The sequence below is a fragment of the Dermacentor albipictus genome, chromosome 2 (assembly GCF_038994185.2).
Source record: "Dermacentor albipictus isolate Rhodes 1998 colony chromosome 2, USDA_Dalb.pri_finalv2, whole genome shotgun sequence".
Lineage (NCBI taxonomy): Eukaryota > Metazoa > Arthropoda > Arachnida > Ixodida > Ixodidae > Dermacentor > Dermacentor albipictus.
Window position 1 is genome coordinate 128,742,326 of NC_091822.1, and position 23,591 is coordinate 128,765,916.

The following is a 23,591-nucleotide window of genomic DNA, read 5'->3' on the forward strand; positions in this document are numbered from 1 at the left end:
TAGGCTTATGCTGGCCCCCTACAGCTTCATTTGCATGACACCCCTTGATGTCCACGTGTGTATATAGACCAAAAATTTCCGCACCTGTTGGCGGCCGCCATGTTTTCGTTATGGTGTTGAATGATGGTGCAAGGACTGCGGGAATGGCGCGTGCGGCAGCGAGCCGCAGGCGTTTGCGGTTGTCAGTCGCCTGCGATGGCTGATTCCGAAAGCCCTGCAGCCCTGTTTCTACGCACGTTAGTCGTGTGCTGCTTTCTCTATTCGTGGTCACGTGGTCACGACTACTCGAATGCGGCTCATTCATGCGCATGAAGAACACAGGAGACGAAAACCGTGAAGTTCCATGCAGTCTTGTTCATTTGCCATAACGGAACATTGCTGCCCAAGTTAAGAAGTGGACGAACGCACGCTTGCGCTTACCGTTCTGTCGTTCAAAACGCGGTTTCGGCACTGTTTGACGTCCGTGCGCTTGCCGCAAGGAAAATCAACTCAGGAGGCCCAAAATAAAGACACCGCGAGGCAGTAAACTGCTCTTTTATGTTGCTATCGCAGGCCCGCAGCGTGGGTAGGCAAAACACACACTATCGCGTATTTTACGACGACGAAACGAATACCCACCGAGCAAGCCATTGCTGGGCACGAACTATTTTCCATTTAAAACACCCTGTCCTATAGTGCCGTTTCTCTGGCACCGCAGGAAACATTTCGGCGGATACGCACCACACAAGCACAATGCTCTTGTGCCTCTGTGAACGTCGATCGCAGGGCTTTTTGCATGAGGAGCCGCCTCTTTCACTGGTGGTTGTTGCAGCTCATGACCGCACAATGCCGTCCGGACGAATAAACTTTGTACATCCCGCGGCAAGAACACCTCAAAAAAAAAGAAAAAAAGGAAAAGAAACCAACTTGCGAACACTCAAAGCGACTGACGCCACTTTCTTCCGTCCACCGTAATCCCCACAGCCCTCACTAAAGGGACTTTAGCCCCCACCAGGAGGCAGCACCCGCTATGGAAGGTAGCGGCGCGGCTGATACTCGCCGCCTCTAGCGCTGCGAGGCTCTCAAAAATCTGGTCTATAGTTTACAGTTTCTGACATTTGTGGGGATGCGTGACCGTCGCGCCTCCCCTGATGTTTTTCCCGCATAGCGCGTCTCCTGTAGTGCGGCTTCGCCGCGCACGCGGCGGTCCGAGTGGTACAGGCGCAGTGCGAGAGATGGCGCTAGCGTTGCGCTGCTGCGGGGTTACTTGGGTGCGGGAGAGACAAGGCGCTCTCTCTTGGGTTCGAGACAGCAAGCAGCACGGACGTGCCGCGCTTGCAGCGACCCTCTTTCCCGGCGGGTCGGCGCACGGCGGGGACGTCTCCCGCGCGGGCGCCGACCGATGCTTCGGCGAGACCGTCTCGCCTGGCCGCCTTCGAACGCGCCACGATTCGCGTGACTATACACGCGAACGACCAGGCGTTGGGATCCAGCATGGGGCGAACATATTCGCTCGCGAGGACGCGGTGAGTCGGACTTCTAGATTTGTCGCGCGCCCATCGGCATGTTTTGTGGATAGCAACTCGGCTAGCAGGCATTGATCTATGAAAGGTGCAATAAATGCCCTTGTGATTGTTTGCACTACTGTGTGTTGTCGTTCCTTTGTCCCAAGAGTACGGTGTGAGAATCCCACATCAGACTCCACACATTCCAGACTCGATAGAGTATGGCCTTACGCGTGCGTTCGCTGAACTAGCAGTGACCTTGAAGCACCCCATGTGTCACACTATCCTTCTCTTCTAGACGCTGCAGTCATCATCAGCCTTCATAGCATACAATTTGTGCAATACGCGGTGTATCAGAGACATTTGACTTTTAAAAGCGCATTGGCCAGTACACGCTGTTCATACGGCGTAGTGGTTCCTAAATGGAACAAATTAAGTAAACATAAACAAACAAGCAAGCGAGCAAGCAAACAAAGAAAAACAACAACGACAAAAGAAAAAGAACACCTTCTTTTTAGTGGAGAAGCGAGGTCTGACAGGTGCTGCGTTGTTAGCGGTTAAGACGCAAGTGCTAGTTGTTACGTGTTCGGCTTGATCAATTGAATGCAAGAAAATATATAAACAGTAAACAAAATTCTGGACGTGCGCGGATCGATGATTCAAGTTTTCTCCATTCATTATAAGTACAAAGACTTAACAAACGCGACGAAGCAAGCCTTAAATCTGCGAATTCCACGATAGAGCCGAAAATACAATTACGCTTAAGTTACTGTAAGCGGCTTTTGTATACGAAGGCGACGAATCAGTCAAGAAGACATCATAGGGCCCTATAACGTAAAACAATTCGAATCTGGTTGTTACAACAAACAATCTCCTGACGTCAAATTTACTTCCGCCGCAAGCATAGGGCGGTAACCCGCAGCGTCGTTTGAAAAGTCCAATCAAACACGCTCCTCCTTTATAGGATGTCACTTTTTTTTTGCTTTCAAAGCGAATACCTTTGCCTACACTGAGCGGTTTTTATCTAATTGGCTGAGTAGAGGCGAGGAGCACGCTTAAGTGGAGAGGGATTCTATGGGGCCGAGCCAGCACAGTGAATGTATAGATAACAGGTTGAAGAGGGTGGTGCCGGTGTCTGTGTTTGATCCGCGTCCCCTTACTTAGCTCGCGGTGGCTGGTCGAAAATCTCGGTGGCGTGCATGCAACGGAACGTTAAAGATGCCTCCAGGACGGATCCTCAGCACAGAATAGTTGGCAAAGTGATGTCGCATACGTGCCGAAAGGGCTCGGTAACGTTATAGTACCACGGAAAAATGCTTATCATACGCAAATACAAGCTCCGCGGCCACTCCCAGTAGCTAGCACCTGAGCAATTGACGGGCAACCATCTTCTGTTTCTTTCGGAATGGGGCAGGTTACGGCTATTCAGTTTGTTCGGCCTATAATTATGTCTTTAACGCGAACACGTCACTTTGACGCTATGAGTTTGCGTGGTTTTCAAACATCGCGTGACAGACAGGCGAAGTGGGCGCTCCCCGAAAACGTTTGGTTAATGGCAGAGTACTGAATACTGAAAGATATCTATAGCGGCTCCCCAGCCACCGTAGTCCTCCATAAAGGAAGCAACAAAATTCCAATAAAGAAGGGCGTCAGGCAGAGAAATACGATCTCTCCAATGCTATTCACAGCGTGTTTACAGGAGGTATTCAGAGACCTGGATTGGGAAGAATTGGGGATAAGAGTTAATGGAGAGTACCTTAGTAAGTTGAGATTCGCTGATGATATTGCCTTGCTTTGTAACTCAGGGGACCAATTGCAATGCATGCTCACTGACCAGGAGAGGCAAAGCAGAAGGGTGGGTCTAAAAATTAATCTGCAGAAAACTGAAGTAATGTTTAACAGTCTCGGAAAAGAACAGCAGTGTACGATAGGTAGCGAAGCACTGGAACTGGTAAAGGAATACCTCTACTTAGGGCAGGTAGTGACCGTGGATCCGCATCATGAGACTGAAATAATCAGAAGAATAAGAATGGGTTGGGGTGCGTATGGCAGGCATTCTCAGATCATGAACAACAGGGTGCCATTATCCCTAAAAAAAAGTGCATAACAGCTGTGCGTTACCAGTACTCACCTACGGGGCATAAACCTGGAGGCTTAAGAAAAGGGTTCTACTTAAACTGAGGACGACGCAACGAGCTATAAAAAGAAGAATGATGGGTGTAACGTTAAGTGGGATAAGAAGAGAGCAGATTGGGTGAGGGAACAAACGCTAGTTAATGACATCTTGGTTGAAATCAAGAAAAAGAAATGGGCATGGGCAGGACATGTAATGAGGAGGGAATATAACCAATGGTCACTAAGGGTTATGGACTGGATTCCAAGAGAAGGGAAACGTAGCAGGGGGCGGCAGAAAGTTAGGTTGGCGGATGAGATGAAGAATGTTGCAGGGACAACATGGCCACAATTAGCACATGCCCGGGATAGTTAGAGGAGTATGGGAGAGGCCTTTGCCCTGCAGTGGGCGTAGCCAGGCTTATGATGATGAGAGTACTATGGCGAAAAAGGCGTCGAATGAGAAATAATTACTTTTCTTTCGATTGGTCTAATCATGCGTAATCAGTGTCCGCACATGATATCAGATGTGGCATTTTCGCGGTTTTCGTGACGTTGCGTGAAAGACAGGCGAAGTGGGGCGAGGGGGATGGCCCGAAATTTTTTTTCCCAAACATGGAGAGCTGATTGCACCGTTTTAATAGAAAAATTTGGAATAGTTTTACGTCATAGCGCCCTTAATATTGTTTCCTGAGACGCGAAGTAAAAAAAAAAAATGTTTGCCAGGTGTTGTCAATAATTTCTTTTTTAGAACTGGCTCATAAATAATCTCGTTAGTTGTGATCCTCCATTCTCCGTTTCATCCTGTTGAGTCTCTATCCCTTCTTGTTTCTCTGCTCTCATAAGTTTGCAGCGCAATGGACTCTATAGGCCTGTTGAATGAGAGTCCTCTGGGCGCCGCCGTGATGCCCATGATGCTCCTGGGATTGATGTGAATACGTATGGCCACGCTCGAAAGCAGTGCACCAGTGGTAGCATGTTTACTTTATACTCACAGGGTACAACAGTCCGAAGAGAAGATGCGCTTTCTGTTCGATCACCCCCCCCCCCCCTCCCACCATACAATGGTCTGTTCGTGCAAAAACAAATCAGTCCAAAGAAACGTGTTGCTTTTGTGTCCCTACCTTTCTTTCCCTTTACGCCGCATTTATCTAAACAGTTACTGATTAGCCGCGTATTATTTTGATGCACGTCACAAATGCAATGCCATTGCTTGTAACCTACGTTGTAAAAAATATTTTCTCAGAAGAAGCAGAAATTTTCTGGCAGTTGCCACAGTCAGAAAATTTCTGTTAAGCTCTTTTTATTTAACAACTGTTGTTCTGTTTTACATGATCGGAAATTTTGTCTTTAATGACAGTTGCCTGTTTTATCTGGCAGAAAAAGTATTTTCTGTTTTAAACTTTCTGTTACTTTAATAAGATTTTCCGTTTTATATTACAGAAGATGTACAGCCGTGAACAAAAGTATACGGACCAGGGATTGCGCGTCAAAGCCGATTTTTTCTTCTGCCTATGAATGTAACTTGAAGTTGACGACTGCAGTCGAAACTTGGAATTGCGAACTTTGTAGTGTGCTCGTAAATTTCAGGTTATGCGTGGTAATTACAAAGAAATTTAATTTTTTTGGCGACCCTGTGGTCTGTATATTTTTTTCTAATGGGTGTATGTGTAAAACAATGATCCATTCCAAGGAACAGACAAACTTATGCTGTTTGTTTATATTTTATGTCATTTCACGTTCTTTTTTCTGTTCCACTGTACAGAAATTTGCTATGTAAAGACAATTTTCTGTCGTGATGAGTAGTGTGTAAACCAGGATTGTACCTGAAGCCAACGTTTTGACAAGGGCATTTCTCTTCGTAAGGGCAGTTAGCACCCTGACAAAGAAAATTACGTTTGCCGAAACGTTGGTTGCAGCCGATATTCCGGTTTTCGGCGCCTGTTTATCACTTCTAGCCTCGATTTTCCAGTAAACTTTTGCCCCGTTTGAAATTGGTATCGTGCCTCACAGAACGATTTAAAGTAACAAGTATCCTGTGAATATGCAGTTTATGTTAAACAAGAGTTAGGCTCTGCGGTAAAAGCTGACAATATTTAATTGTAGGGCAAAAAGAGAAATGTCACACCTAGCGCTCTGGTGTGTCTCCATCTTTTTATTTTACTCAGTTTTATTATGCTGCTGTAAAATATGGTCAACACTTTTCTCTCAGTGGCCGAAAAGAAAGAATTTGTAGTTCAGGACAATGTAGAATATCTTATTTTATTTTTATTTTATTTTATTTACGTGTACCTCACAGGCCTTCGAGAAGGAATTGTGTAAGGGGGGGAATACGGTAAAATAATAGTATGGTATCGCGAAAACGAAACATCAGTATAATGAAAGGAACATGCACGCAATATGGAAAATTAATACGACATTAGCAACTAACAATATGTAGAGCAATAACAATGAACGGTAAATACAATAACATAATAGCATAATAACTTTATAAACGTTTTTGCATGTGCACCGTATAGTAAGTATAGTAAAAAATTAGGATCCCTGAAATTCTTTTATTGACGTGCAGAAAAATGCAGGAAAGAAATTAAAAGGCAAGCCGTATTAGACCGTTGAAACAGCATATTGACCGATTAGAAGATCTCGAAATGCACTGTGTTTAGATTGGTAAGAGATGTTATCTGGTAGAGCGTTCCATAAACGGACCGCACGGGGCAAAGCTGAAAAATTAAAAGCGTGTGTGTTGCCATTAATTCGAGTGTAGCTGAACTGATTGTTCAGTCTTTGTGACGTCGAGGACGCTTTCTTCTGGTTTGATAAGGTTAGGCCAGCTGTGTGAATGAACCTATGAAATAATAATATAAGGGCAATATCATGGCGTGTACTTAGTGGTTGCAACGAAAGATCGACTTTTATTTGGGTTACACTTGACTGGTTACTATCATTTTCGAAATGAAACGGATCGCTCTATTCTGGATGCTCTCCAGGAGTTCGATGAGCTATTTTTGATGAGGAGACCATATACATGAGGCGTACTCAATTTGTGGCCGTACAATAGTTATGTAAGATAGTTGTCTTAATGCTGAAGGCGCAGTTCTTAGGTTGCGGCGCAGAAATCCTAATGATGTGGAGGCGTGAGCTGAAGTGGAGGTGATGTGATTAGAGTTCTTGTTTTATTTTACATCAGAAGGTCCTTTGGTCGATAAATATGAAAGCAAGAATATTAATAGAATTGCTTATGCGCACTAGGCCAAGAAAACCAGCAACTTAAGTTTTCCTCTAGTTGTTATAATAGCATGAGAGTCAATTTTCTAGGCTATAGATCAGGTGCCGCTTGCCATGGATCGCACGCACACGTAAATAAGGAAGAACAAAAAAAGTACGTCCCCTTTAAAAGCCAGGTAAGCGAAGTAAATAAACAGCACACAATAGCACAATACTCAGTGTGCGGCGTGCATGAGGTATTATGCTAGCTGTGTTATGCAATGTGTATTATTTCATAGTGGTCCAGATATTGCGAAGTGCACATTGAACAGGTGTGCGTATCTTCAAAATGCAAATACAATTGAACGCTTTTTCGATGCAAAAGGAAACTGCAGTAGAAAGTCAGATATTCGTTTGAGTACTGTCGCTGACTGGCAAAATAGCGAAAGTGTTCTCAACTGAAAATCGTTCAATCTAATTTCATTTCATCACTTGTTTTTCTATAGACGAAGGAACCAGCTATTTCATGGAGCCACGTGTGACAAAGAGCACGGGGCAGCTCTAACATTGCGTGCGGTAAATCGTGCCACAAAGAGTTTCTTCATGCAGTTACAATAATTTTGGATGGTTGTATTTCAGTTTCGACTCGATTTGTACGCTGGAGATCAAGAAGAGCAGAATATTTTTATTTCTTATTTAAGCAGGTTTCTGTCACGGAGCACTAAGACAGTTTCTGTAAATTTTTCTCTGTATTTACAGGTAATGTTTACAGCGTAGAAAATGCGGCTAAACACCCAAATTACTCACTGTCTTGTCTCTTCCAGCGCCATTTCCAAGCGGGACGGCATTGTCCGGAAGCCGATCACGTTCCCCACCACGGCCATCATGACCGGTCCCACGAGGAAAGCTGTGCGGATCTCCCCGTACTTCCTGCGCTCGCGACGAGACAAGACTTTACCACGTAGCGTAGATGGAAGCCATTTTCTCTCGCGCAAGCTACTACACAAATCTCTCATCAGCAGTTGTGGTTCAGAACTATTGACATGACCGTTTTCACAGCCAAGCTGTACGCCTCTACCGTCCAAGAAAGTTTTCGTGCCGTTGTAAGCAAAAAAAAAAAAAAAACTTCACATACGTGGGCCGATCCCAGAGATAGTGCAATACCGGGCCGACCCACGGTGGTGGTGAGGCAGGCGTTATTAACACCCCTATACGTGCGCCTATCTGGAAGATAGTGCAATTTTATTATAGTGCAATGCCGGGCCGACCCGCGGCGGAGGTGCAGGTCGCCATAAGGGGCCACACATACACAGCTTCGCTGGTCATTTTTCTTCACAAAGTGGAAGGGCACTGAGCTTTTTTTTTCTGGTGAGCACCACAGGAGATCGCGAGGTCAACAGAACGAAACACCGCGGCGGAACTTTTTGAGGGAAAAAAAAGGAAACAGTCATCCATGTTCGACGCTAAAGAAGACAAGGTCGGCGGAATACATGTTTACACAAATAATTCAACTATTAAGTGTTGATCATGTTTCTTTATTCTTTAGCTTCCTCACATTTATTATTCGCTTATTTCGCATGTTAATGGTATCGTGTTTCACTCCGAATTACATCGATCTCCACCGGGTCACATTGGCTGTCCTGCAACGTAGAAGACACTCGTTGTATTCTTCATAAGTCTCGACAGCCAGGCGTCTGTGCTGGGCAACTTTGCTCCTGTTGGACAACTTTGTTCCACGTGTAATCAATACACCCTCATGCCTCCTAAAATCCGCAGCTTGCTGCAATTCCCGCTACCCGCTTCGTTGCGATGCAGGAAACAAACGTTTCTGAGTGCACGTTTATGTCAAGAATATTGTTGCAGCATTTAGAGCATGCCCTGAGCAACGTTCTTAATAGTCGCTTGTGTTCACAAAGGCGCCTCTACCAGACTTCACCTTCATACCGTGCATCAAGAGGTGCGTAAAGACCTCCGGTCTCAACGCAGCGGACATTGTCGCCTCTCTTCTGGCTTGGGTGCGTCCACCGGAGTCGTTCACAGTGCCTACACCATGTGTACGACTCGTGTACTGGACTTTAGGTGCAATCAGGAAACCTCAGGGGGTTGAAATTAATGCGAAGTCCAACACTACGGAGTCCCTCATTGTGCAGCTTTGGGACATTAAACTCCATAATTTTAACGCTAACCTGTGCAGTTAGTGAGCGGCGTTTCTGAGAACAATGTTGATGGTTCGGGCTTCGTCCTGTCTGCCCATGTTTCTCGGCTCTTGTCCATGTTTCATTGTGTAAGGCAAAGAAATGTTTGGGAAACTTGACTCTCACGTATTTGGTGTAGGAGAGTCCGCAGCCAGTTGGCCCAAAAGTTCAATATGCTTGCCGAAATGCGTGTACGAATGCTACGCAGATTGACTGACTCGCATGGCTTGTGCTGTGGGGCTAAGTTTAATATATTAGCAGCGGCAGGCCAAGTAATGACCATCAGCTTACCGGTGTTCTCAAAAAGAATTGTGCAGTTATTGCATTCCACCGGTATTGCATGTATAGGGGGGTGTGGAGTCCAAGATTTAACAAAGGAGCTTGAGACGAAGTTAAGGACCGTACAGCGAGCGCGGGAACAAAAAATGAAAGGCGTAATATCCAGGTGCAGGGAATCAGCAATGTGCATTAGAGAGCAAAATCGGGGTGACCGATATTCCAAGTCACATTAAGAGGAAGAATTGGAGTTGGGCAGGACATGTATTGAGTACGCTAGAGAAGTTCTGGTATCTTATAGTTAAAGAATGGCTGCGCTGAGAAGGGAAGCGCAGTCGGGGGTGGCAGAGGGCTTTGCATGCTGTGATGAATTTAGGAATTCTGCAGGTAAAAGCTGTCGTGAGACAGAGGGAAGCGGAGATCGCTGGGAGAGGCCATCGTCCGGATGTGGACGTAAAAATATGCTGCTGCTGCTGTTGATGATGATGGTTAGCAGCGGCATAAGTGCGAAGGAAATCGAACCTAGCATAATCTTAAGCAGCTCGCAATTTATTTTGCAACTAATTCGTACGAAATTGTGTGGGAGCGCGCAACTTATTTACCACGATCTTACTATATGAGAACTTGCTTTTTTCTTACCTGTGCCTGTGCTCTGCTCCTATTGACTGGTCGTCCATGCCGTAGTGGTGGCCTGCGCATAGTTACGGAATAGAAATGTCTCTGACATGCCGTCTGCATTTGCGTGTGGTGAATTCATTGTGTGGAGAATATTTTTTTTTTTTTAAATTTCAGGCTGCAGTGCAGCTGTGAGTATACATGTGTACCAACGGCGCCTTGTTTTCTCATGCGTTTCAGAGTTGTTCATTTCTAAACGCACTCCCAAACCTCAATTCGAAGAATACGTATTCAGTGTCTGAAAGGTCTTCTGGCAACGTACTCCAGTGACGCGGATGAGAAGCACGCTCTGTGCGGGAACTGATGTACATAGTGACGGAAATGTAACGAAGCATGCCTGCGCAGTCATGTATACCTACTAAATGAAAGAAAACTAACCATGACAGAGACGCGACATCTGCGACACAGGAGAGAAGCTAACGAGTATTCATTAAACCGCTTCCACTCGTACATTGCCACTAAAATTTGTTCGATTCCGTGTTAATAGACAACTTACGCAAGAGAAGTAGCCGCACAGGAGAACGTCCGGTTAATTTGCATAAGCAATTTGCACACGCGAGCGCGTGGCGAAACGGAGTGTCGGGCTGATTCGTACCAAACGAGGTGCTCGTCTTGTGGCAGACAGCGTCATCGTGGCCGGAGTGGCCGGAGCGGGAGCGGACCGGCTGCAGGCTTATCACGCGGCCACTCGCGCGTCCGCTGGCGTCGGTCGCTGCAACTGTCGTGGAGCTGCTGCATTTGGGACAGAGGCCGGTGTAGGCTACATTTTGCGTATCGTGCGCACAGGGGTGCTTGCAGTGCTGTAGATACAAACCAACTGTGGCGCACCTCAGTGCATTTGGCACTATGCTGCATTGCGCAGGGTCACAGTATTCCCGGCCATAGGCGGAGAGTTTTCATTCTTCCAGGGGGACCGCGCCTGGGACCCGACCAGCTTTCCGAAGCCCCTATATATATATATATATATATATATATATATATATATATTGTCGCAACCTATTAGGAGACGGGGAAGCCGGCGTAGAGGACGTGTAAAAGCACTTTTATGAGAGCAGTCAACGCGACGTCGTCGTCGTCTCTGTTTTTCCACTCGCGCGCCACTTCAGCGTCGTTCTCATCGCCTGGCACATACCCGCGGCGACCATATAGGATGTGGCATTTGCCCCCCCTTTGAAAAAAAAGGCATCGTCCCGATGCACTAACCGCCGAAGGCTGTGCACAGACGGTGCAAAGTGGAGGTCACGAAGAAATGTAGGGCTTCATACGAAGCACGTGCACAACCTCGGGCAGATGCCGCCGGCGTTTGGAGCAGTTATGGCTGTCGGGGACAACTTCATAATTCACATCGCTGATGCGGCGCAGAACTGTGTACGGGCCGAAGTATCTTCGCAGGAGCTTCTCAGACAGCCCCCGCCGACGAATCGGAGTCCAGATCCACACCTGGTCACCGACGTTGTATGTGACGGGTCTGTGCCGAAGATTGTAGTGTCGGGCATCGTAGTCCTGTCGTTCTTGGATTCGCAAACGCGCAAGCTGCCTGGCTTCCTCTGCGCGTTGCGTAAACTCGTCGGCACCAGTCTCGTCGTCACCGCACTCGTGTGGCAGCATTGCGTCCAACATTGTTGTCACTTCGCGTCCGTAAACGAGGTTGAAAGGCGTCACGCGTGTGGTCTCTTGGCGAGCCGTGTTATACGCAAATGTAACGTATGGTAAAATCTCGTCCCAGTTCTTGTGGTCGACGTCGATGTACATACTCATCATGTCTGCCAGTGTCTTATTCAGACGTTCTGTCAGCCCATTGGTTTGGGGATGATAAGCCGTGGTCTTTCGGTGAGTGGTACCACTCAGTCGCAACACGGTATCCAGAAGCGCAGCCGTGAACGCAGATCCTCTATCTGTTATGACCACTGCGGGAGCACCATGCCTTAGGACGACGGCCTCGACGAAAAATCGCGCTGCTTCGGCTGCTGTTCCACGTTGGATAGCACCTGTTTCGGCGTATCGAGTAAGATAATCAGTGACGACGATTATCCATCTATTGCCGGCAGTAGACAGTGGAAATGGACCTAAAAGGTCCATGCCAATTTGTTCGAATGGCGCTTGCGGTATCTGAACAGGATGCAGCAGTCCAGCTGGCTTGCCGGGTAGGGCTTTGCGGCGCTGGCAATCTAGGCATGTCTGTGTGTAACGTTTCACGATCGACGCAAGTCTTGGCCAATAGTACTTTAGCCTTATTCTTGCCAATGTGCGGGTGTATCCCAAGTGACCAGCGGTCGGCTCGTTGTGACAGGCATGTAGGACTTCGTCGCGAAGAGATGCGGGAATGACGAGTAGGTAGCTGCTGCCATTAGGTGAAAAGTTCTTTTTATAGAGAACGTCGTGGCGTAAGCAAAACGAAGGCAGCCCTCTCGCGAATAACCTCGGCACGCTGCTTGTTTTTCCCTCTAAGTAATTGAAAAGAGGAACCAGTTCTGCGTCCTCGCGTTGGTGGCGGGAAACGTCGACAGTATCTAGCACGCCTAGAAAACCCGCGTCATCATCGTCGTGGACTGCAGTCTCAACAGGGGACCGAGAGAGGCAGTCGGCGTCGGTGTGTCGTTTCCCCGATTTGTACACAACCGTGAAGTCGAACTCTTGGAGCCGAAGACTCCAGCGCGCAAGCCGACCAGTTGGATCTTTTAAATTAGTCAGCCAGCAAAGTGCATGATGATCACTGACAACGGTGAAACTCCGACCATACAAATATGGCCGAAATTTCAGGACGGCCCACACCAGAGCGAGACATTCTTTTTCTGTAGTGGAGTAGTTAGCCTCCGTCCTGGATAGCGTCCTGCTGGCGTAAGCAATCACTCTTTCGGTGCCGTCCTGCCGCTGTACAAGCACTGCGCCAAGGCCGACATTACTAGCGTCGGTATGAAGAATCGTAGGAACGTCTTCATCAAAGTGTGCGAGGACGGGAGGCGCCTGCAGCCGTTGCCGTAGGTCATCAAAAGCCCGTTGCTGGTCTTCGCCCCAGACAAAGGGGACATCTTCTCTGGTAAGATGGGTCAATGGCCATGCGATGCGCGAAAATTCCGCAATAAACCGTCGGTAGTAGGCGCAAAGGCCGAGAAAACGTCGCACGGCCTTTTTATCTGATGGCGTTGGGAAATTAGCAACGGCAGATATTTTATCAGGGTCAGGTCGGACACCTTCACGACTAACAACGTGACCGAGAAATTGAAGTTCTTCAAAGCCAAAATGGCACTTTTCAGGTTTTAAAGTTAGACCAGCTGAGCGTATCGCTTCGAAGACCATCTTTAGTCTTCGTAAGTGTTCCTCGAACGTTACGGAGAAAACAATCACGTCGTCGAGGTAGACCAGACAGGTTTGCCATTTGAGGCCTGAGAGTACAGTGTCCATGAGTCGTTGAAACGTTGCCGGCGCAGAACACAAACCGAAGGGGAGCACCTGAAATTCATAAAGTCCGTCGGGCGTAACAAAAGCGGTCTTCTCACGGTCTCTCTCATCAACTTCTATTTGCCAGTAGCCGCTTTTCAAATCCATCGACGAAAAGTAACGTGCGTTTCGTAGCCTGTCCAGTGAATCGTCGATACGCGGTAGCGGATAAACGTCTTTCTTTGTGATCAGGTTGAGTTTTCGGTAGTCGACGCAGAAGCGCAGGCTACCATCCTTCTTTTTCACCAATACGACAGGCGATGCCCAAGGACTCTTAGATGGCCGAATAACGCCGTCGTCAAGCATCGTCTTCACTTGTGTTTGGATTGCCTCGCGCTCTTTTGGTGCTACACGATAAGGGTTCTGCCGAATTGGTCTGGCGTCGGCTTCGGTGATAATACGGTGCTTAGTGAGCGGCGTCTGGCTAACTCGTGACGTGGATGAGAAGCAGCTCTTAAACTCATCGATGAGCTCAAGAAGGCTGCTGCGTTCGACGGGCGATAAGGTGGGACTGATATCGACCACAGGGGCAGGCATAGCCCCAGTGAACGTCGCGTGCTCCACTGAGAGGCAGTCCTGTATTGATGTAAATTCGTCGAAGTAAGCAACAGCCGTGCCTTTAACAATGTGTCGACGTTCCCCGGTAAAATTCGTCAGCAGGAGTTCAGCACGTCCGTCACGTACGTTAATTACGGCCCTGGCGATGGAAACGCCTTGACGCAGTACCAGTGCGTCGATGTGTTCAGCGACGCCAGTGCCAGTGTTGAAGTTGTCGCAGATGACAGGCACGAGGGAACAGCTTCGCGGCGGAAGCGTGACGTCGTCGTCGGCGGTACGTAAGCGGGGTCGCTGGTGCTCCGCGGGGTCGACGTCGTCTGAACTCGTAGAAAATGTGACAACGAGGTCACGGACATTGATCACTGCACCATACTCTCTCAAAAAATCCATCCCCAATATAAGTTCTTTACAACACTCAAAGAGAATGACGAGGGTGGCGACGAAGGTTGCACCGGCGATTACTATTCTGGCTGTGCATTTGCCAATCGGCGTCATCAACTGGCCACCGGCAGTTCTGATGTTGGGCCCGGTCCACGGCGTCTTCACTTTTCGCAGCCTGTCGGCCAGCTTTTGACTGATTATCGAAAAATGCGAACCAGTATCGACGAGAGCGGCCACTTGGTGGCCGTCAATGGAAACGACAAGATCGGCGCTGACGGCGTCGGTTACAGGAGGTGTGGTTGGAGTCGTCGGAGTTGTAGAGTCGTCGATCGTCGGAGATGGGGGCTCTTGGGTAGCTAGCCGGTTTGCAACCTCACCCCCGGAGGTCGCTGCGTCTAGTTTCCCCGGCGCGGGCTAGGGGACCTGCCCCTAGAGGCGTCAGAAAAATCGCGACGGGTCGGTGGGGTGTAACGAGCAGGAGAGGGGGAACGCGATCGAGGCGTCGTTGAACCTTCTGGCCGAAAGTTTGTAGAATTTCCGTCGCGGCTACGTGCAGCATCAGACACAGGGTAACTGCAGCTGGTAAATTTTGGATACCCAGCCGCGCGGTAGTGGCACGCGCGGTAAACATGTCCTGCTTCGCCGCAATGAAAGCATAGCGGCCGGCGGTCAGGGGTGCGCCACAAATCAGTCTTTCGAAGCGGGTAGCCGGCAGAGGATTCACTGTAGAAACGAGGCGCAGCGATCGACTGGCGGCGATACGGCATAGTTGGCGGCGGCTGTGACTGTCGAAAATAGGGCGTCGGGGATGGCGGTGATGGCTGCGTCGTAGTGGGCGACGGTGTCAGCAACATCGAAGTGGCAGGAGGTGGACGGCAGACAGCTTCCGCGTAGGTCAATCGTCGCGGCACCGCCTGCCAGTCGGGCGACGAAAAGGCCTCTCGAACTTCCTGCCGAACGATATCAGCGACAGAAGGCACCGCTGGTGCCATGGGAGAGATCCCGAGCTGCCGGATCTCCTCTCGCACAATCTCTCTGATGACTTCACGTAGAGACGTGCTGCAGCTCTCAGGTAGAATGGAAGCATTCACCGGCGAGCTCTTGCGATCATATTGGTGGTACCGTTGCTGTAGTGCCCGTTCTATAGCGGTAGCCTCCTTGGTAAATTCGGCCACTGTCGTCGGTGGGTTCCTCACGAGCCCGGCAAACAGTTCCTCCTTCACTCCGCGCAAGAGATAGCGCAACTTCTTTTCTTCGGCCATCTCAGGGTCTGCTCTGCGGAAAAGGCGGGCCATATCTTCTGCAAACATGGCAACGCTCTCGTTTGGTTTTTGAATACGAGATTCAAGTAGGCGCTGTGCGTTGTCTCTTCTGTCGCTACTAGTGAACGTGTCTAGCAGCTGGGTGCGGAAGGCATCCCACGTGGTCAAATTTCTCTCCCGGTTCACAAACCACGTCCGCGCACTGTCTTGAAGCGCAAAATAGACATTAGACAGCTTTTGCTGGGAGCCCCAGTCATTATAAGTGGCGACACGCTCAAATTGGTCAAGCCAATCTTGGACATCCTCAAAAGCGTCGCCGTGAAAACTTTCTGGTATCTTAGGATTCTGCAGCGTCACCTGCGATGGAGTTGCAGTAGCCATGGCGGAAGTAGGTTGACGCGTTCCAGCAGGGTCCTGCAAAGGGTTGAACTCGGGCGTCAGGCCTAGCAGGCGGCGACTGTACCGGTGAACAGGAGTTTCGATGAACGAAGGTGATTCCGCTTTCGAGGTATGGCTCCGCGAAGGGGTGCCGAGCATGAGACAATCCTACCCCGCACCTCCACCAGTGTCGCAACCTATTAGGAGACGGGGAAGCCGGCGTAGAGGACGTGTAAAAGCACTTTTATGAGAGCAGTCAACGCGACGTCGTCGTCGTCTCTGTTTTTCCACTCGCGCGCCACTTCAGCGTCGTTCTCATCGCCTGGCACATACCCGCGGCGACCATATAGGATGTGGCAATATATATATATATATATATGTATGCATTACACTTGAAGGACTTCTTGTGACCTCGAAGAATAGAGAGTTGAAGTGACGGCGTTATATGAGCGTATACAAGACCTCGTAGTAGGAGACAAATTTCACAGCCTGAGTCCTCTCGGAGGTGTAATGCTCCTTCGTGTAATTGTCGCATAGCTGGCTATCACTAATACTGCTTCGAATTTCCGGTGAAACTGCAGCCTCTGTCTCTCTCTCCTTTTATTTTTTTTCTGTGAGTCCGAGTATAAGCGCTGCTGCGCATGACTGCTGTTGTTTCTTATTTCGAGCGAATCCGACTTGGCCTCATTTCAGTTACTGAGTGAGTTATAGTGTTCCCCAACTACCATGCACCAAGGCTTAAAAAAAGAACAGTTGCGCTACTCGAAGAAAACCTACCGCATATTGTTTTCAGTACAGTGGGGTAGCCGCCAGTAATTATTTTGTTACTAAGATTTAATTCGGTAATTGCAACTAATTATCGAATTTGAGAAGTACTGTCCTAATTTTCAAAGTGTTAATGAGGCATTTGTCCCCAAAGTGACATCCAACTGCGGTGTTTTCAGCGACATACTAATTGCGTAAAAATTTTTTTTTCCGGCTGGCAAATAAACTTCACGAAGTATGAAAAATACCACGTGAGTGCGCTCCCACCCGCATCATGAAGCAGCGCCCTCAAAACAGCTGATTGAAAGGAACTGCAGCGCCTGTCGCAAACCCGAAGAGGAAGCGCATCACCTTGAGCTCACCGTGAGCCAAATGGCAGCACACAGAACCTAAATGAAACCTACGCTTAGTCCCTTCAGAGAATTTGGTAAGAATGCATGATTGAACAAGAATTGATACAGAAAGCCAGCACAGTGTTTCTAAAGTGTTTTTCAGATAAGTTGTGGTATTATATTATACCAGAGCACGCTAGAATTCTGTGCAGCTTACTCATGCTCATCAGGATGTCGCACTGCGGCTAGCGTAAGTGATATCAGCAGCTTTCCCGCTAGTCATTTAACGGTGACACACTACCGGTTGCTGGCTTCGGTGGAGAGCGGGGGTTCGTGGCGTCGTGGCTCTGCCAACACCGAGCTGGCACCGGAAATCTGCGAGCTGACTTGAGGCGCGAGGGTGCCGTCCTTGACCGGCTCCTCACAGGGCACGTAGGAAGGCTCTCGACTCGCAAGGTCGGTGGCCGTCAAAGGTACCCTCTGCACATGAGGGGTACGACGTGGTCATGAGGGATGGAGCGCTCTTCGGGCACAGATATGCGCGCAATCAATCAATCAATCAATCAATCAATCAATCTGTGGAGATATTACTGAGAGAGGGAAAGAAACATATCATAACGGTTTAGTGCAAAAGTGTTTTAGTAGGAACCTAACAATGTGCCTGGTTCTAGGTAGCACGTTGTGAAAGAACTGGAGAAGGGAGCTTGACACGTGCAGTAAAGTGATGCGTCACTGCTATAAGCGCGTCACGTGTCACCCGAGGGGGAACATGCATCACGCATGACTCGGGAAGGCGCATATCCATGAAAAATTGGCGGCATCTTTAGTTGACAACCTTATTGAAAGCAAGGAATGAGTGAAGGAGCTCCGACAAATGTAGCCTTTTGGTGTGATTTAGTGCACAAAGTTTCTCAGTGCTTAACGAAGCGGCAGGAGAACTGCGCGGCAGCTCTGTGGTTCTTGCTTCTGCGAAAGATATGACTCGCGCTGTTGATTTTAAGGGAAGGAAAGTGGGGCACTGAAACTACGCTTTTAAGGAAAACGAGTAACCTGCAAAAGGACAGGTGCGCGAGTGGCAAGCACCGCGGTGTCATGCACTCAGCGCGTTCTGCGTACCGTATTTTGCTGACAAATGCAGCACTAGAAGTATTTCCGCGCAGCTTTCGCTGATACAGGTACTGGAACCATAAAAAAATATGTTCTGGGGTTTTTACGACTCAGAAGCACGATCTGATTGTGAGGCACACTGTAGTGGGGGACCCCGGAAATAATTTTGTCCACCTGTGGTTCTTTAGCGTGCGCTCATTGCACGGACCATTTTGCACGGTACATGAACACTTTTGCATTATGCCCCCATAGGAATGAGGCCACCACGACCGGGATCGAGCCCGCGACCTTGTGCCTCTTTCACTCGCTAGCCATTGAGACTTAAATCGAAGAATTATAAGGGGCACCAGAAGAAGTTCACGTTGCTATGAAAGGTGGCCAAATCGGTAATGTAACAAAAATATACCTTTTTATCATTCAGGCGTCCATAGACTGTTTGTGTTACAATCATTAGGTGCTTGTAAGCCACGTGTCATGCATACATAAATGAGTGTACACGTACGTTGAAGGGCCAAGCAGTTGTCTCTACCAAAGAAATCAGACTGCGCTAAGCGAAGTATTGAGTAGCAACTGCTACGCCTATGGATGCGGCCTAAGAGGGCCTCCAAGAGTGTCATGCAAAAGTGAGGCTTGCCTGTGCAAACCGGCCCATCCACGAGGCGGGCGCGTTGGCCGACGCGAGTGACCACGAGAGCGTGTTCCGAAGATAAACTGGTTACATGTAGTTGCTTACTGAGAAATATAATTGAATAACAGAGATCATTATAGAGTAAAAATTTAATCGTGAAATCAGAAGACTAACACACACACACGCACACACACACGCACGCAAGCGCGCGCACACGCACGCACGCAAGCAAGCAAGCAAGCGCGCACACACACACTCACACAAGCGCACGCACGCACGCACACGCACAAATACACGCACACACGCACGCACACGCTCACACATACACACGCACACATGCACGCACGCGAAGACACACACACACACACATACACACACACACAAGCACACACACACGCACGCACACGCGCGCGCGCACGTCGTAGCTCTTCCATTTCGTTTCCAGTTCGTGTTACTAAACGCGTACCGCATTGTCGCGAGAGGCCTGTGGCCCAGGCATCGTTCCCAGTGGCATCTTTTCCCCGCTGTATCCAGAGCTGGTTGCGGGCCTCGCAGCCTTGGCACTTGTCGGACGTTCCAGCAGTCGGGATGGCGAGTACTTGTTGAGCGGGTGGTCGACCATGAGGTGCGGCGTGGGAGGGCCCGCAGTAGAGTGCGGAGATGGGGCCGCGTGATGCAGCAGCATTCCGAGATGCTCCGTGTCGTCGGCGATCAAGGGAACTGACTCGCCGGACACACGGGTGTCCAAGTGCGCCTCCTGGTGGTCGGCCCGGAACAAATATACTGGCATCAGGCGCTGAGTCTGCCACGCTCGTCCAGTACTTAACACGAGGTTAGGTTGTGCTAGAGTGTACTAGAATGGGGGAGTGGGTCCAACGGAGGCCCGGACAAGCGGAGAGGGTGAAGCAAAAAACATTGAAATTTGCGGCGGCGCTGCAGTCGCCTTCTTCTGATGTTCCGGCCAATCCGGTGCCTCGGCGGCCCGGCGGAACCACGCCTACCGACGGAGGCTACGGCGGCGCCCAGCTGTCGCCTGCTCGACGCGCCGCGTCTCCTGAACACGCCGTCGTGCTTGTGTTTATTGTTTATTTCGGCATTTTCTCCATAGTTGATTTTTGTACTTAGTATGTAAAAAAAAGAGAGAATTCAATAAAATTACTGCTTCGTCATGACTGGAGGTTCGTCGCTTCTGTCAAACGATGCCGTCTGCACGATGTACACGCGCGCAGACGGCCCGCGCGCAAGTCTATGGTTTGTCTGGTAACTCGGCAGAGTGTTTGAAATATGAGAGGATGACCACAACTAGTACATCCCGGCGAAAGAACTACTGTTGCGTAGCGGGTTGTGAATCCGCATACAGTAGGTTGAAAGGTGAGGCCAAGCTCTCGCTCTTCGGCGTCCCGAAAGATGAAGAAAGGCGCCGAGTGTGGGAGCGCAATCTTCACCGCACCGATCAGCCCTTGGAAGCTACCGACGCAATTTGTGAGCGGCACTTTGAGGCAGAGTACATACTGAGACATTATGTTCATATCATTGACGGCCAAGAAGTATCTGTGAAGCGTGGAAAGCCTGCACTGCGGCCTGATGCCGTACCCACAATCTTGCCGTCTCTTTTAGAGTGTCACAACGAGCAGCCCCCACACAAACAGGCCACGCGAAAGAGACCGGCCTCACAAACAATAGATGAAGGCCTACCACCAAAGAGAACGCCCCAGCTAAGAGCTGAACCATCACGTACATTGGAGTCATATGAAAATGGAAAGCTGCGCGAGCTCGAAGACAAGGCATTTGAGCTCGGGGATGTCCTCCCGCCAACCGAGCACTGGGCAATCCACAAGTTTTGTAATTACGATGGAATTGCTTATGTTTCGGCCTCCCTCAGCCGTGATACTGAAGTCGTCAGCATTGAAAAGACCGTGCTCATGAATTACGGGCCTGATCCAAGTGTGGTCATTTGTCGGACATATGTTCGGAAGAAGCAAGTGTCCGAAACAATATGCGACAATGTTGATGATGCAAAGAAGGTCCTGTACGCCGCAGACTCCCTCCATCCTTGTAGAGGTGCAGGGAAACCGAACGATTTCACAAAGGTAGCCCTTACGAAGACACTCCAGCAGCAAATCTCCCATTCAGATGACCTTGTCTTCAGTACCAAGTGCACAGGAGCAGTAAATCAAGCAGGTGAATATATACAAAAATTGTTTGAGGTGTTGCTTGCACGTACATTTTGAAATTAGCTAATCGTCGGCAAGATCTAGCCAAAGAACGAATTCGTATGACCCTCAATGCGACTATTCACGAACAGTACATGGCTATGTTCGGGACAGTTGCGCGTGTAAGAGGACGAACAGAGGGAAGGAACGAGGTAGATGGAAAGAGCGCAATTATCAACTGGTGTTATTGGTTTGGAAGCGGTATATATATATATATATATATATATATATATATATATATATATATATATATATATAATGTGTGTGTGTGCGTGTGTGTGTGCGTGCGTGCGTGTGTGTGTGTGTGTGTGCGTGGTCATATCCTGTGTTCGTCCTTTCATACACGCAGCTCTTCCTAACACAGCCATGCACCAACTCTCTCAGAAAAAAACTTTTTCGAAAGCACATGGCTTGCCTCTAGACAGTGAGTATGAGTACATATGAGCACATATGAGCATGTGTACCAGTGAGCATGAGTACCTATATACGCGCCCATGCACCCATGTTAAGCGATTCTAAATGTCTTTCTTTAACTTCCAGGTTCTGCGTGCATGTCATGCAAGTACCTGAGAAAGATCATACTGACGAGAAGAAGCTATGTAAAACGCAAGGAACAAAGAAACAAAGCCTCCACAAAAGTGCGGTCCCTTAGTCAGAAAAACAAACGAATGGCGGCAAGGCTACTTGATATTGCAGGTCGTCTCGAAGAAATGAGGGCTAAGAATGCGAGTGTGGCGGTGGAACTACTGGAGGAAAGAATTTCATCGTTACCGCAAAAGCAGCAGGCCAGTGTTCGCGCATGCTTCCAAGCTTCAAAAAGAGCCAGTAGGAAGGGCATGTGCTACAATCAGGAATGGATACTTGAATGTATCCTGATTAAACTGAAAAGCCCTCGACTTTATCAGCACATCAGAAAGAACGAGATCCTCGTAATGCCCAGCAAGACCACTCTGAAAAGGTACATGAAGTCATATCGGTCGACGTTCGGTTTTAATGTCAAAGCATTGGGCATCCTAAAGAAAAAAGCCAGCAGCATGACAGACCTCGAGAAACATGGTGGATTGTTGGTAGACGAAATGAAGTTATCAGAGCACTTCAGTGTGACGGCCTCTGGACAAATTCAAGATTTTGTTAACCTCGGAGAATTCACAAGGCCCGAGGACCGGTACCAGCAGTGTGATCACGGGATGATCATTATGTTTGTTCCATTCGCAGGAAAATGGAGCCAGATTGTTGGCGTTTTTGCTACCAAAGGAAATGTTAAAGGAGATATGCTGCTGAAAATTCTTCTTGAAGCAGTGATCCTAGTTGAACAGGCAGACTTGTTCGTTGATCACATCACGTGTGACGGGGCCTCTTGGAACCGGAAGATGTGGAGACTAGCTGGAGTTTCCGCGTCTTCTAAAGAAATAAAGTGTGCTATACAGCACCCTGTCAACGAAAAGAGGAAACTGCACTTCATCTCCGATTTTCCCCATCTGCTTAAATGCCTGCGAAACGGGTTACTCAAGAATGGCTTTGCAACACCAAAGGGAATGGTACGTTCGTGACTCCCGTTTCACACAGACGAAAGAAAAGGTTGTACTCATGAAATAATTGCATTGTTCGTATTTTATATTTCTAGGTATCCGTGCGGCCAGTTCGGGAAGCATATCTACGGGACTGCAGCGTACGGACACTTAAAGTAATGCCAAAGTTGACTGAGACACACCTGGATCCAAACTCGTTTGAGAAGATGCGAGTTACGTACGCCTTCCAACTTTTCGGATCACATATCCTGAGGGGCCTGGCCTTTTACAAGGAAGAAATTGAGAAAAGATGCGGCCGAATTGAAGCAACGCAAGAGTTGTTCGCGTGAGTGACCATTCATACTTCATTTACATAACGTAATTAAAAAAACACATGAGCACAGTTCTGACGTGCATTCCTTCAATTTCTTAACCAGGAAGATCAACAGACTGATCACCGTGATGACATCAAGATATCGCGTCAAAGCACTCAGGCCAGCTTCCTCTGATGCTGCATTTTTGACTGAATTTCTGGACTACCTCGACAAGTGGGAAGCGTGTGATCCCAACAAGCGTCACTTTCTAAGTGAATCCACTGCAACAGGTTTAAGGGTCACGATAGCCAGTACCCTTTCATTGTTGAAGTACCTCACAGAGAGCCTTGGGTTCAAATATTTAATGACTTCACGGCTTAGCACCGATCCAGTAGAGCACTTGTTCGGCATCGTTCGCCAGTCAAGTGGCTGCAACGCCCACCCTTCTCCAGATGAGTTCCTAATTACGGTCAATTGTCTGTCCTTCTATACCTTGGCCCGCAGTGTCGATAGTTGCAATGCAAATCCTGACATATTAAGCGCTCTTGTGACCGTCCATGACAAACAAGGTTCTGATTCAATGACCAAGAGGATCAACGCACTTCTTTCCCAGGGTAAGCTAGACGAGGTTGAAAGCTCGATTGCCGCAATGCCAGCTGAACCTGTGGAGCACGCTGGTGTGATTGTGGAGAAAAGCGACTCGAGGCTAATTTATTACACTGCAGGGTATGTGGCGAGGAAGTGTGTCTTAAAGCTAGCAT

General features: G+C 48.6%; 1 protein-coding gene across 6 annotated transcripts in view; it reads right to left on the reverse strand.

The window, feature by feature from the left end:
• Positions 1-23,591, reverse strand: part of LOC135897376 (uncharacterized) — a 66,161-nt gene that overhangs the window by 18,114 nt on the left and 24,456 nt on the right. For 5 of the 6 annotated variants that reach the window (XM_065425980.2, XM_065425984.2, XM_065425982.2 and 2 more), the window contains exons 9-13: positions 19,262-19,552; positions 17,362-17,540; positions 10,542-10,678; positions 9,911-9,962; positions 7,608-7,730 (exon numbers count right to left, since the gene is read on the reverse strand). In XM_065425980.2, coding sequence (XP_065282052.1) covers positions 7,608-7,730; positions 9,911-9,962; positions 10,542-10,678; positions 17,362-17,540; positions 19,262-19,552 — 782 coding nt within the window. The remainder of the gene's footprint in view (positions 1-7,607; positions 7,731-9,910; positions 9,963-10,541; positions 10,679-17,361; positions 17,541-19,261; positions 19,553-23,591) is intronic. The other variant, XM_065425985.2, reaches the window with a different exon arrangement.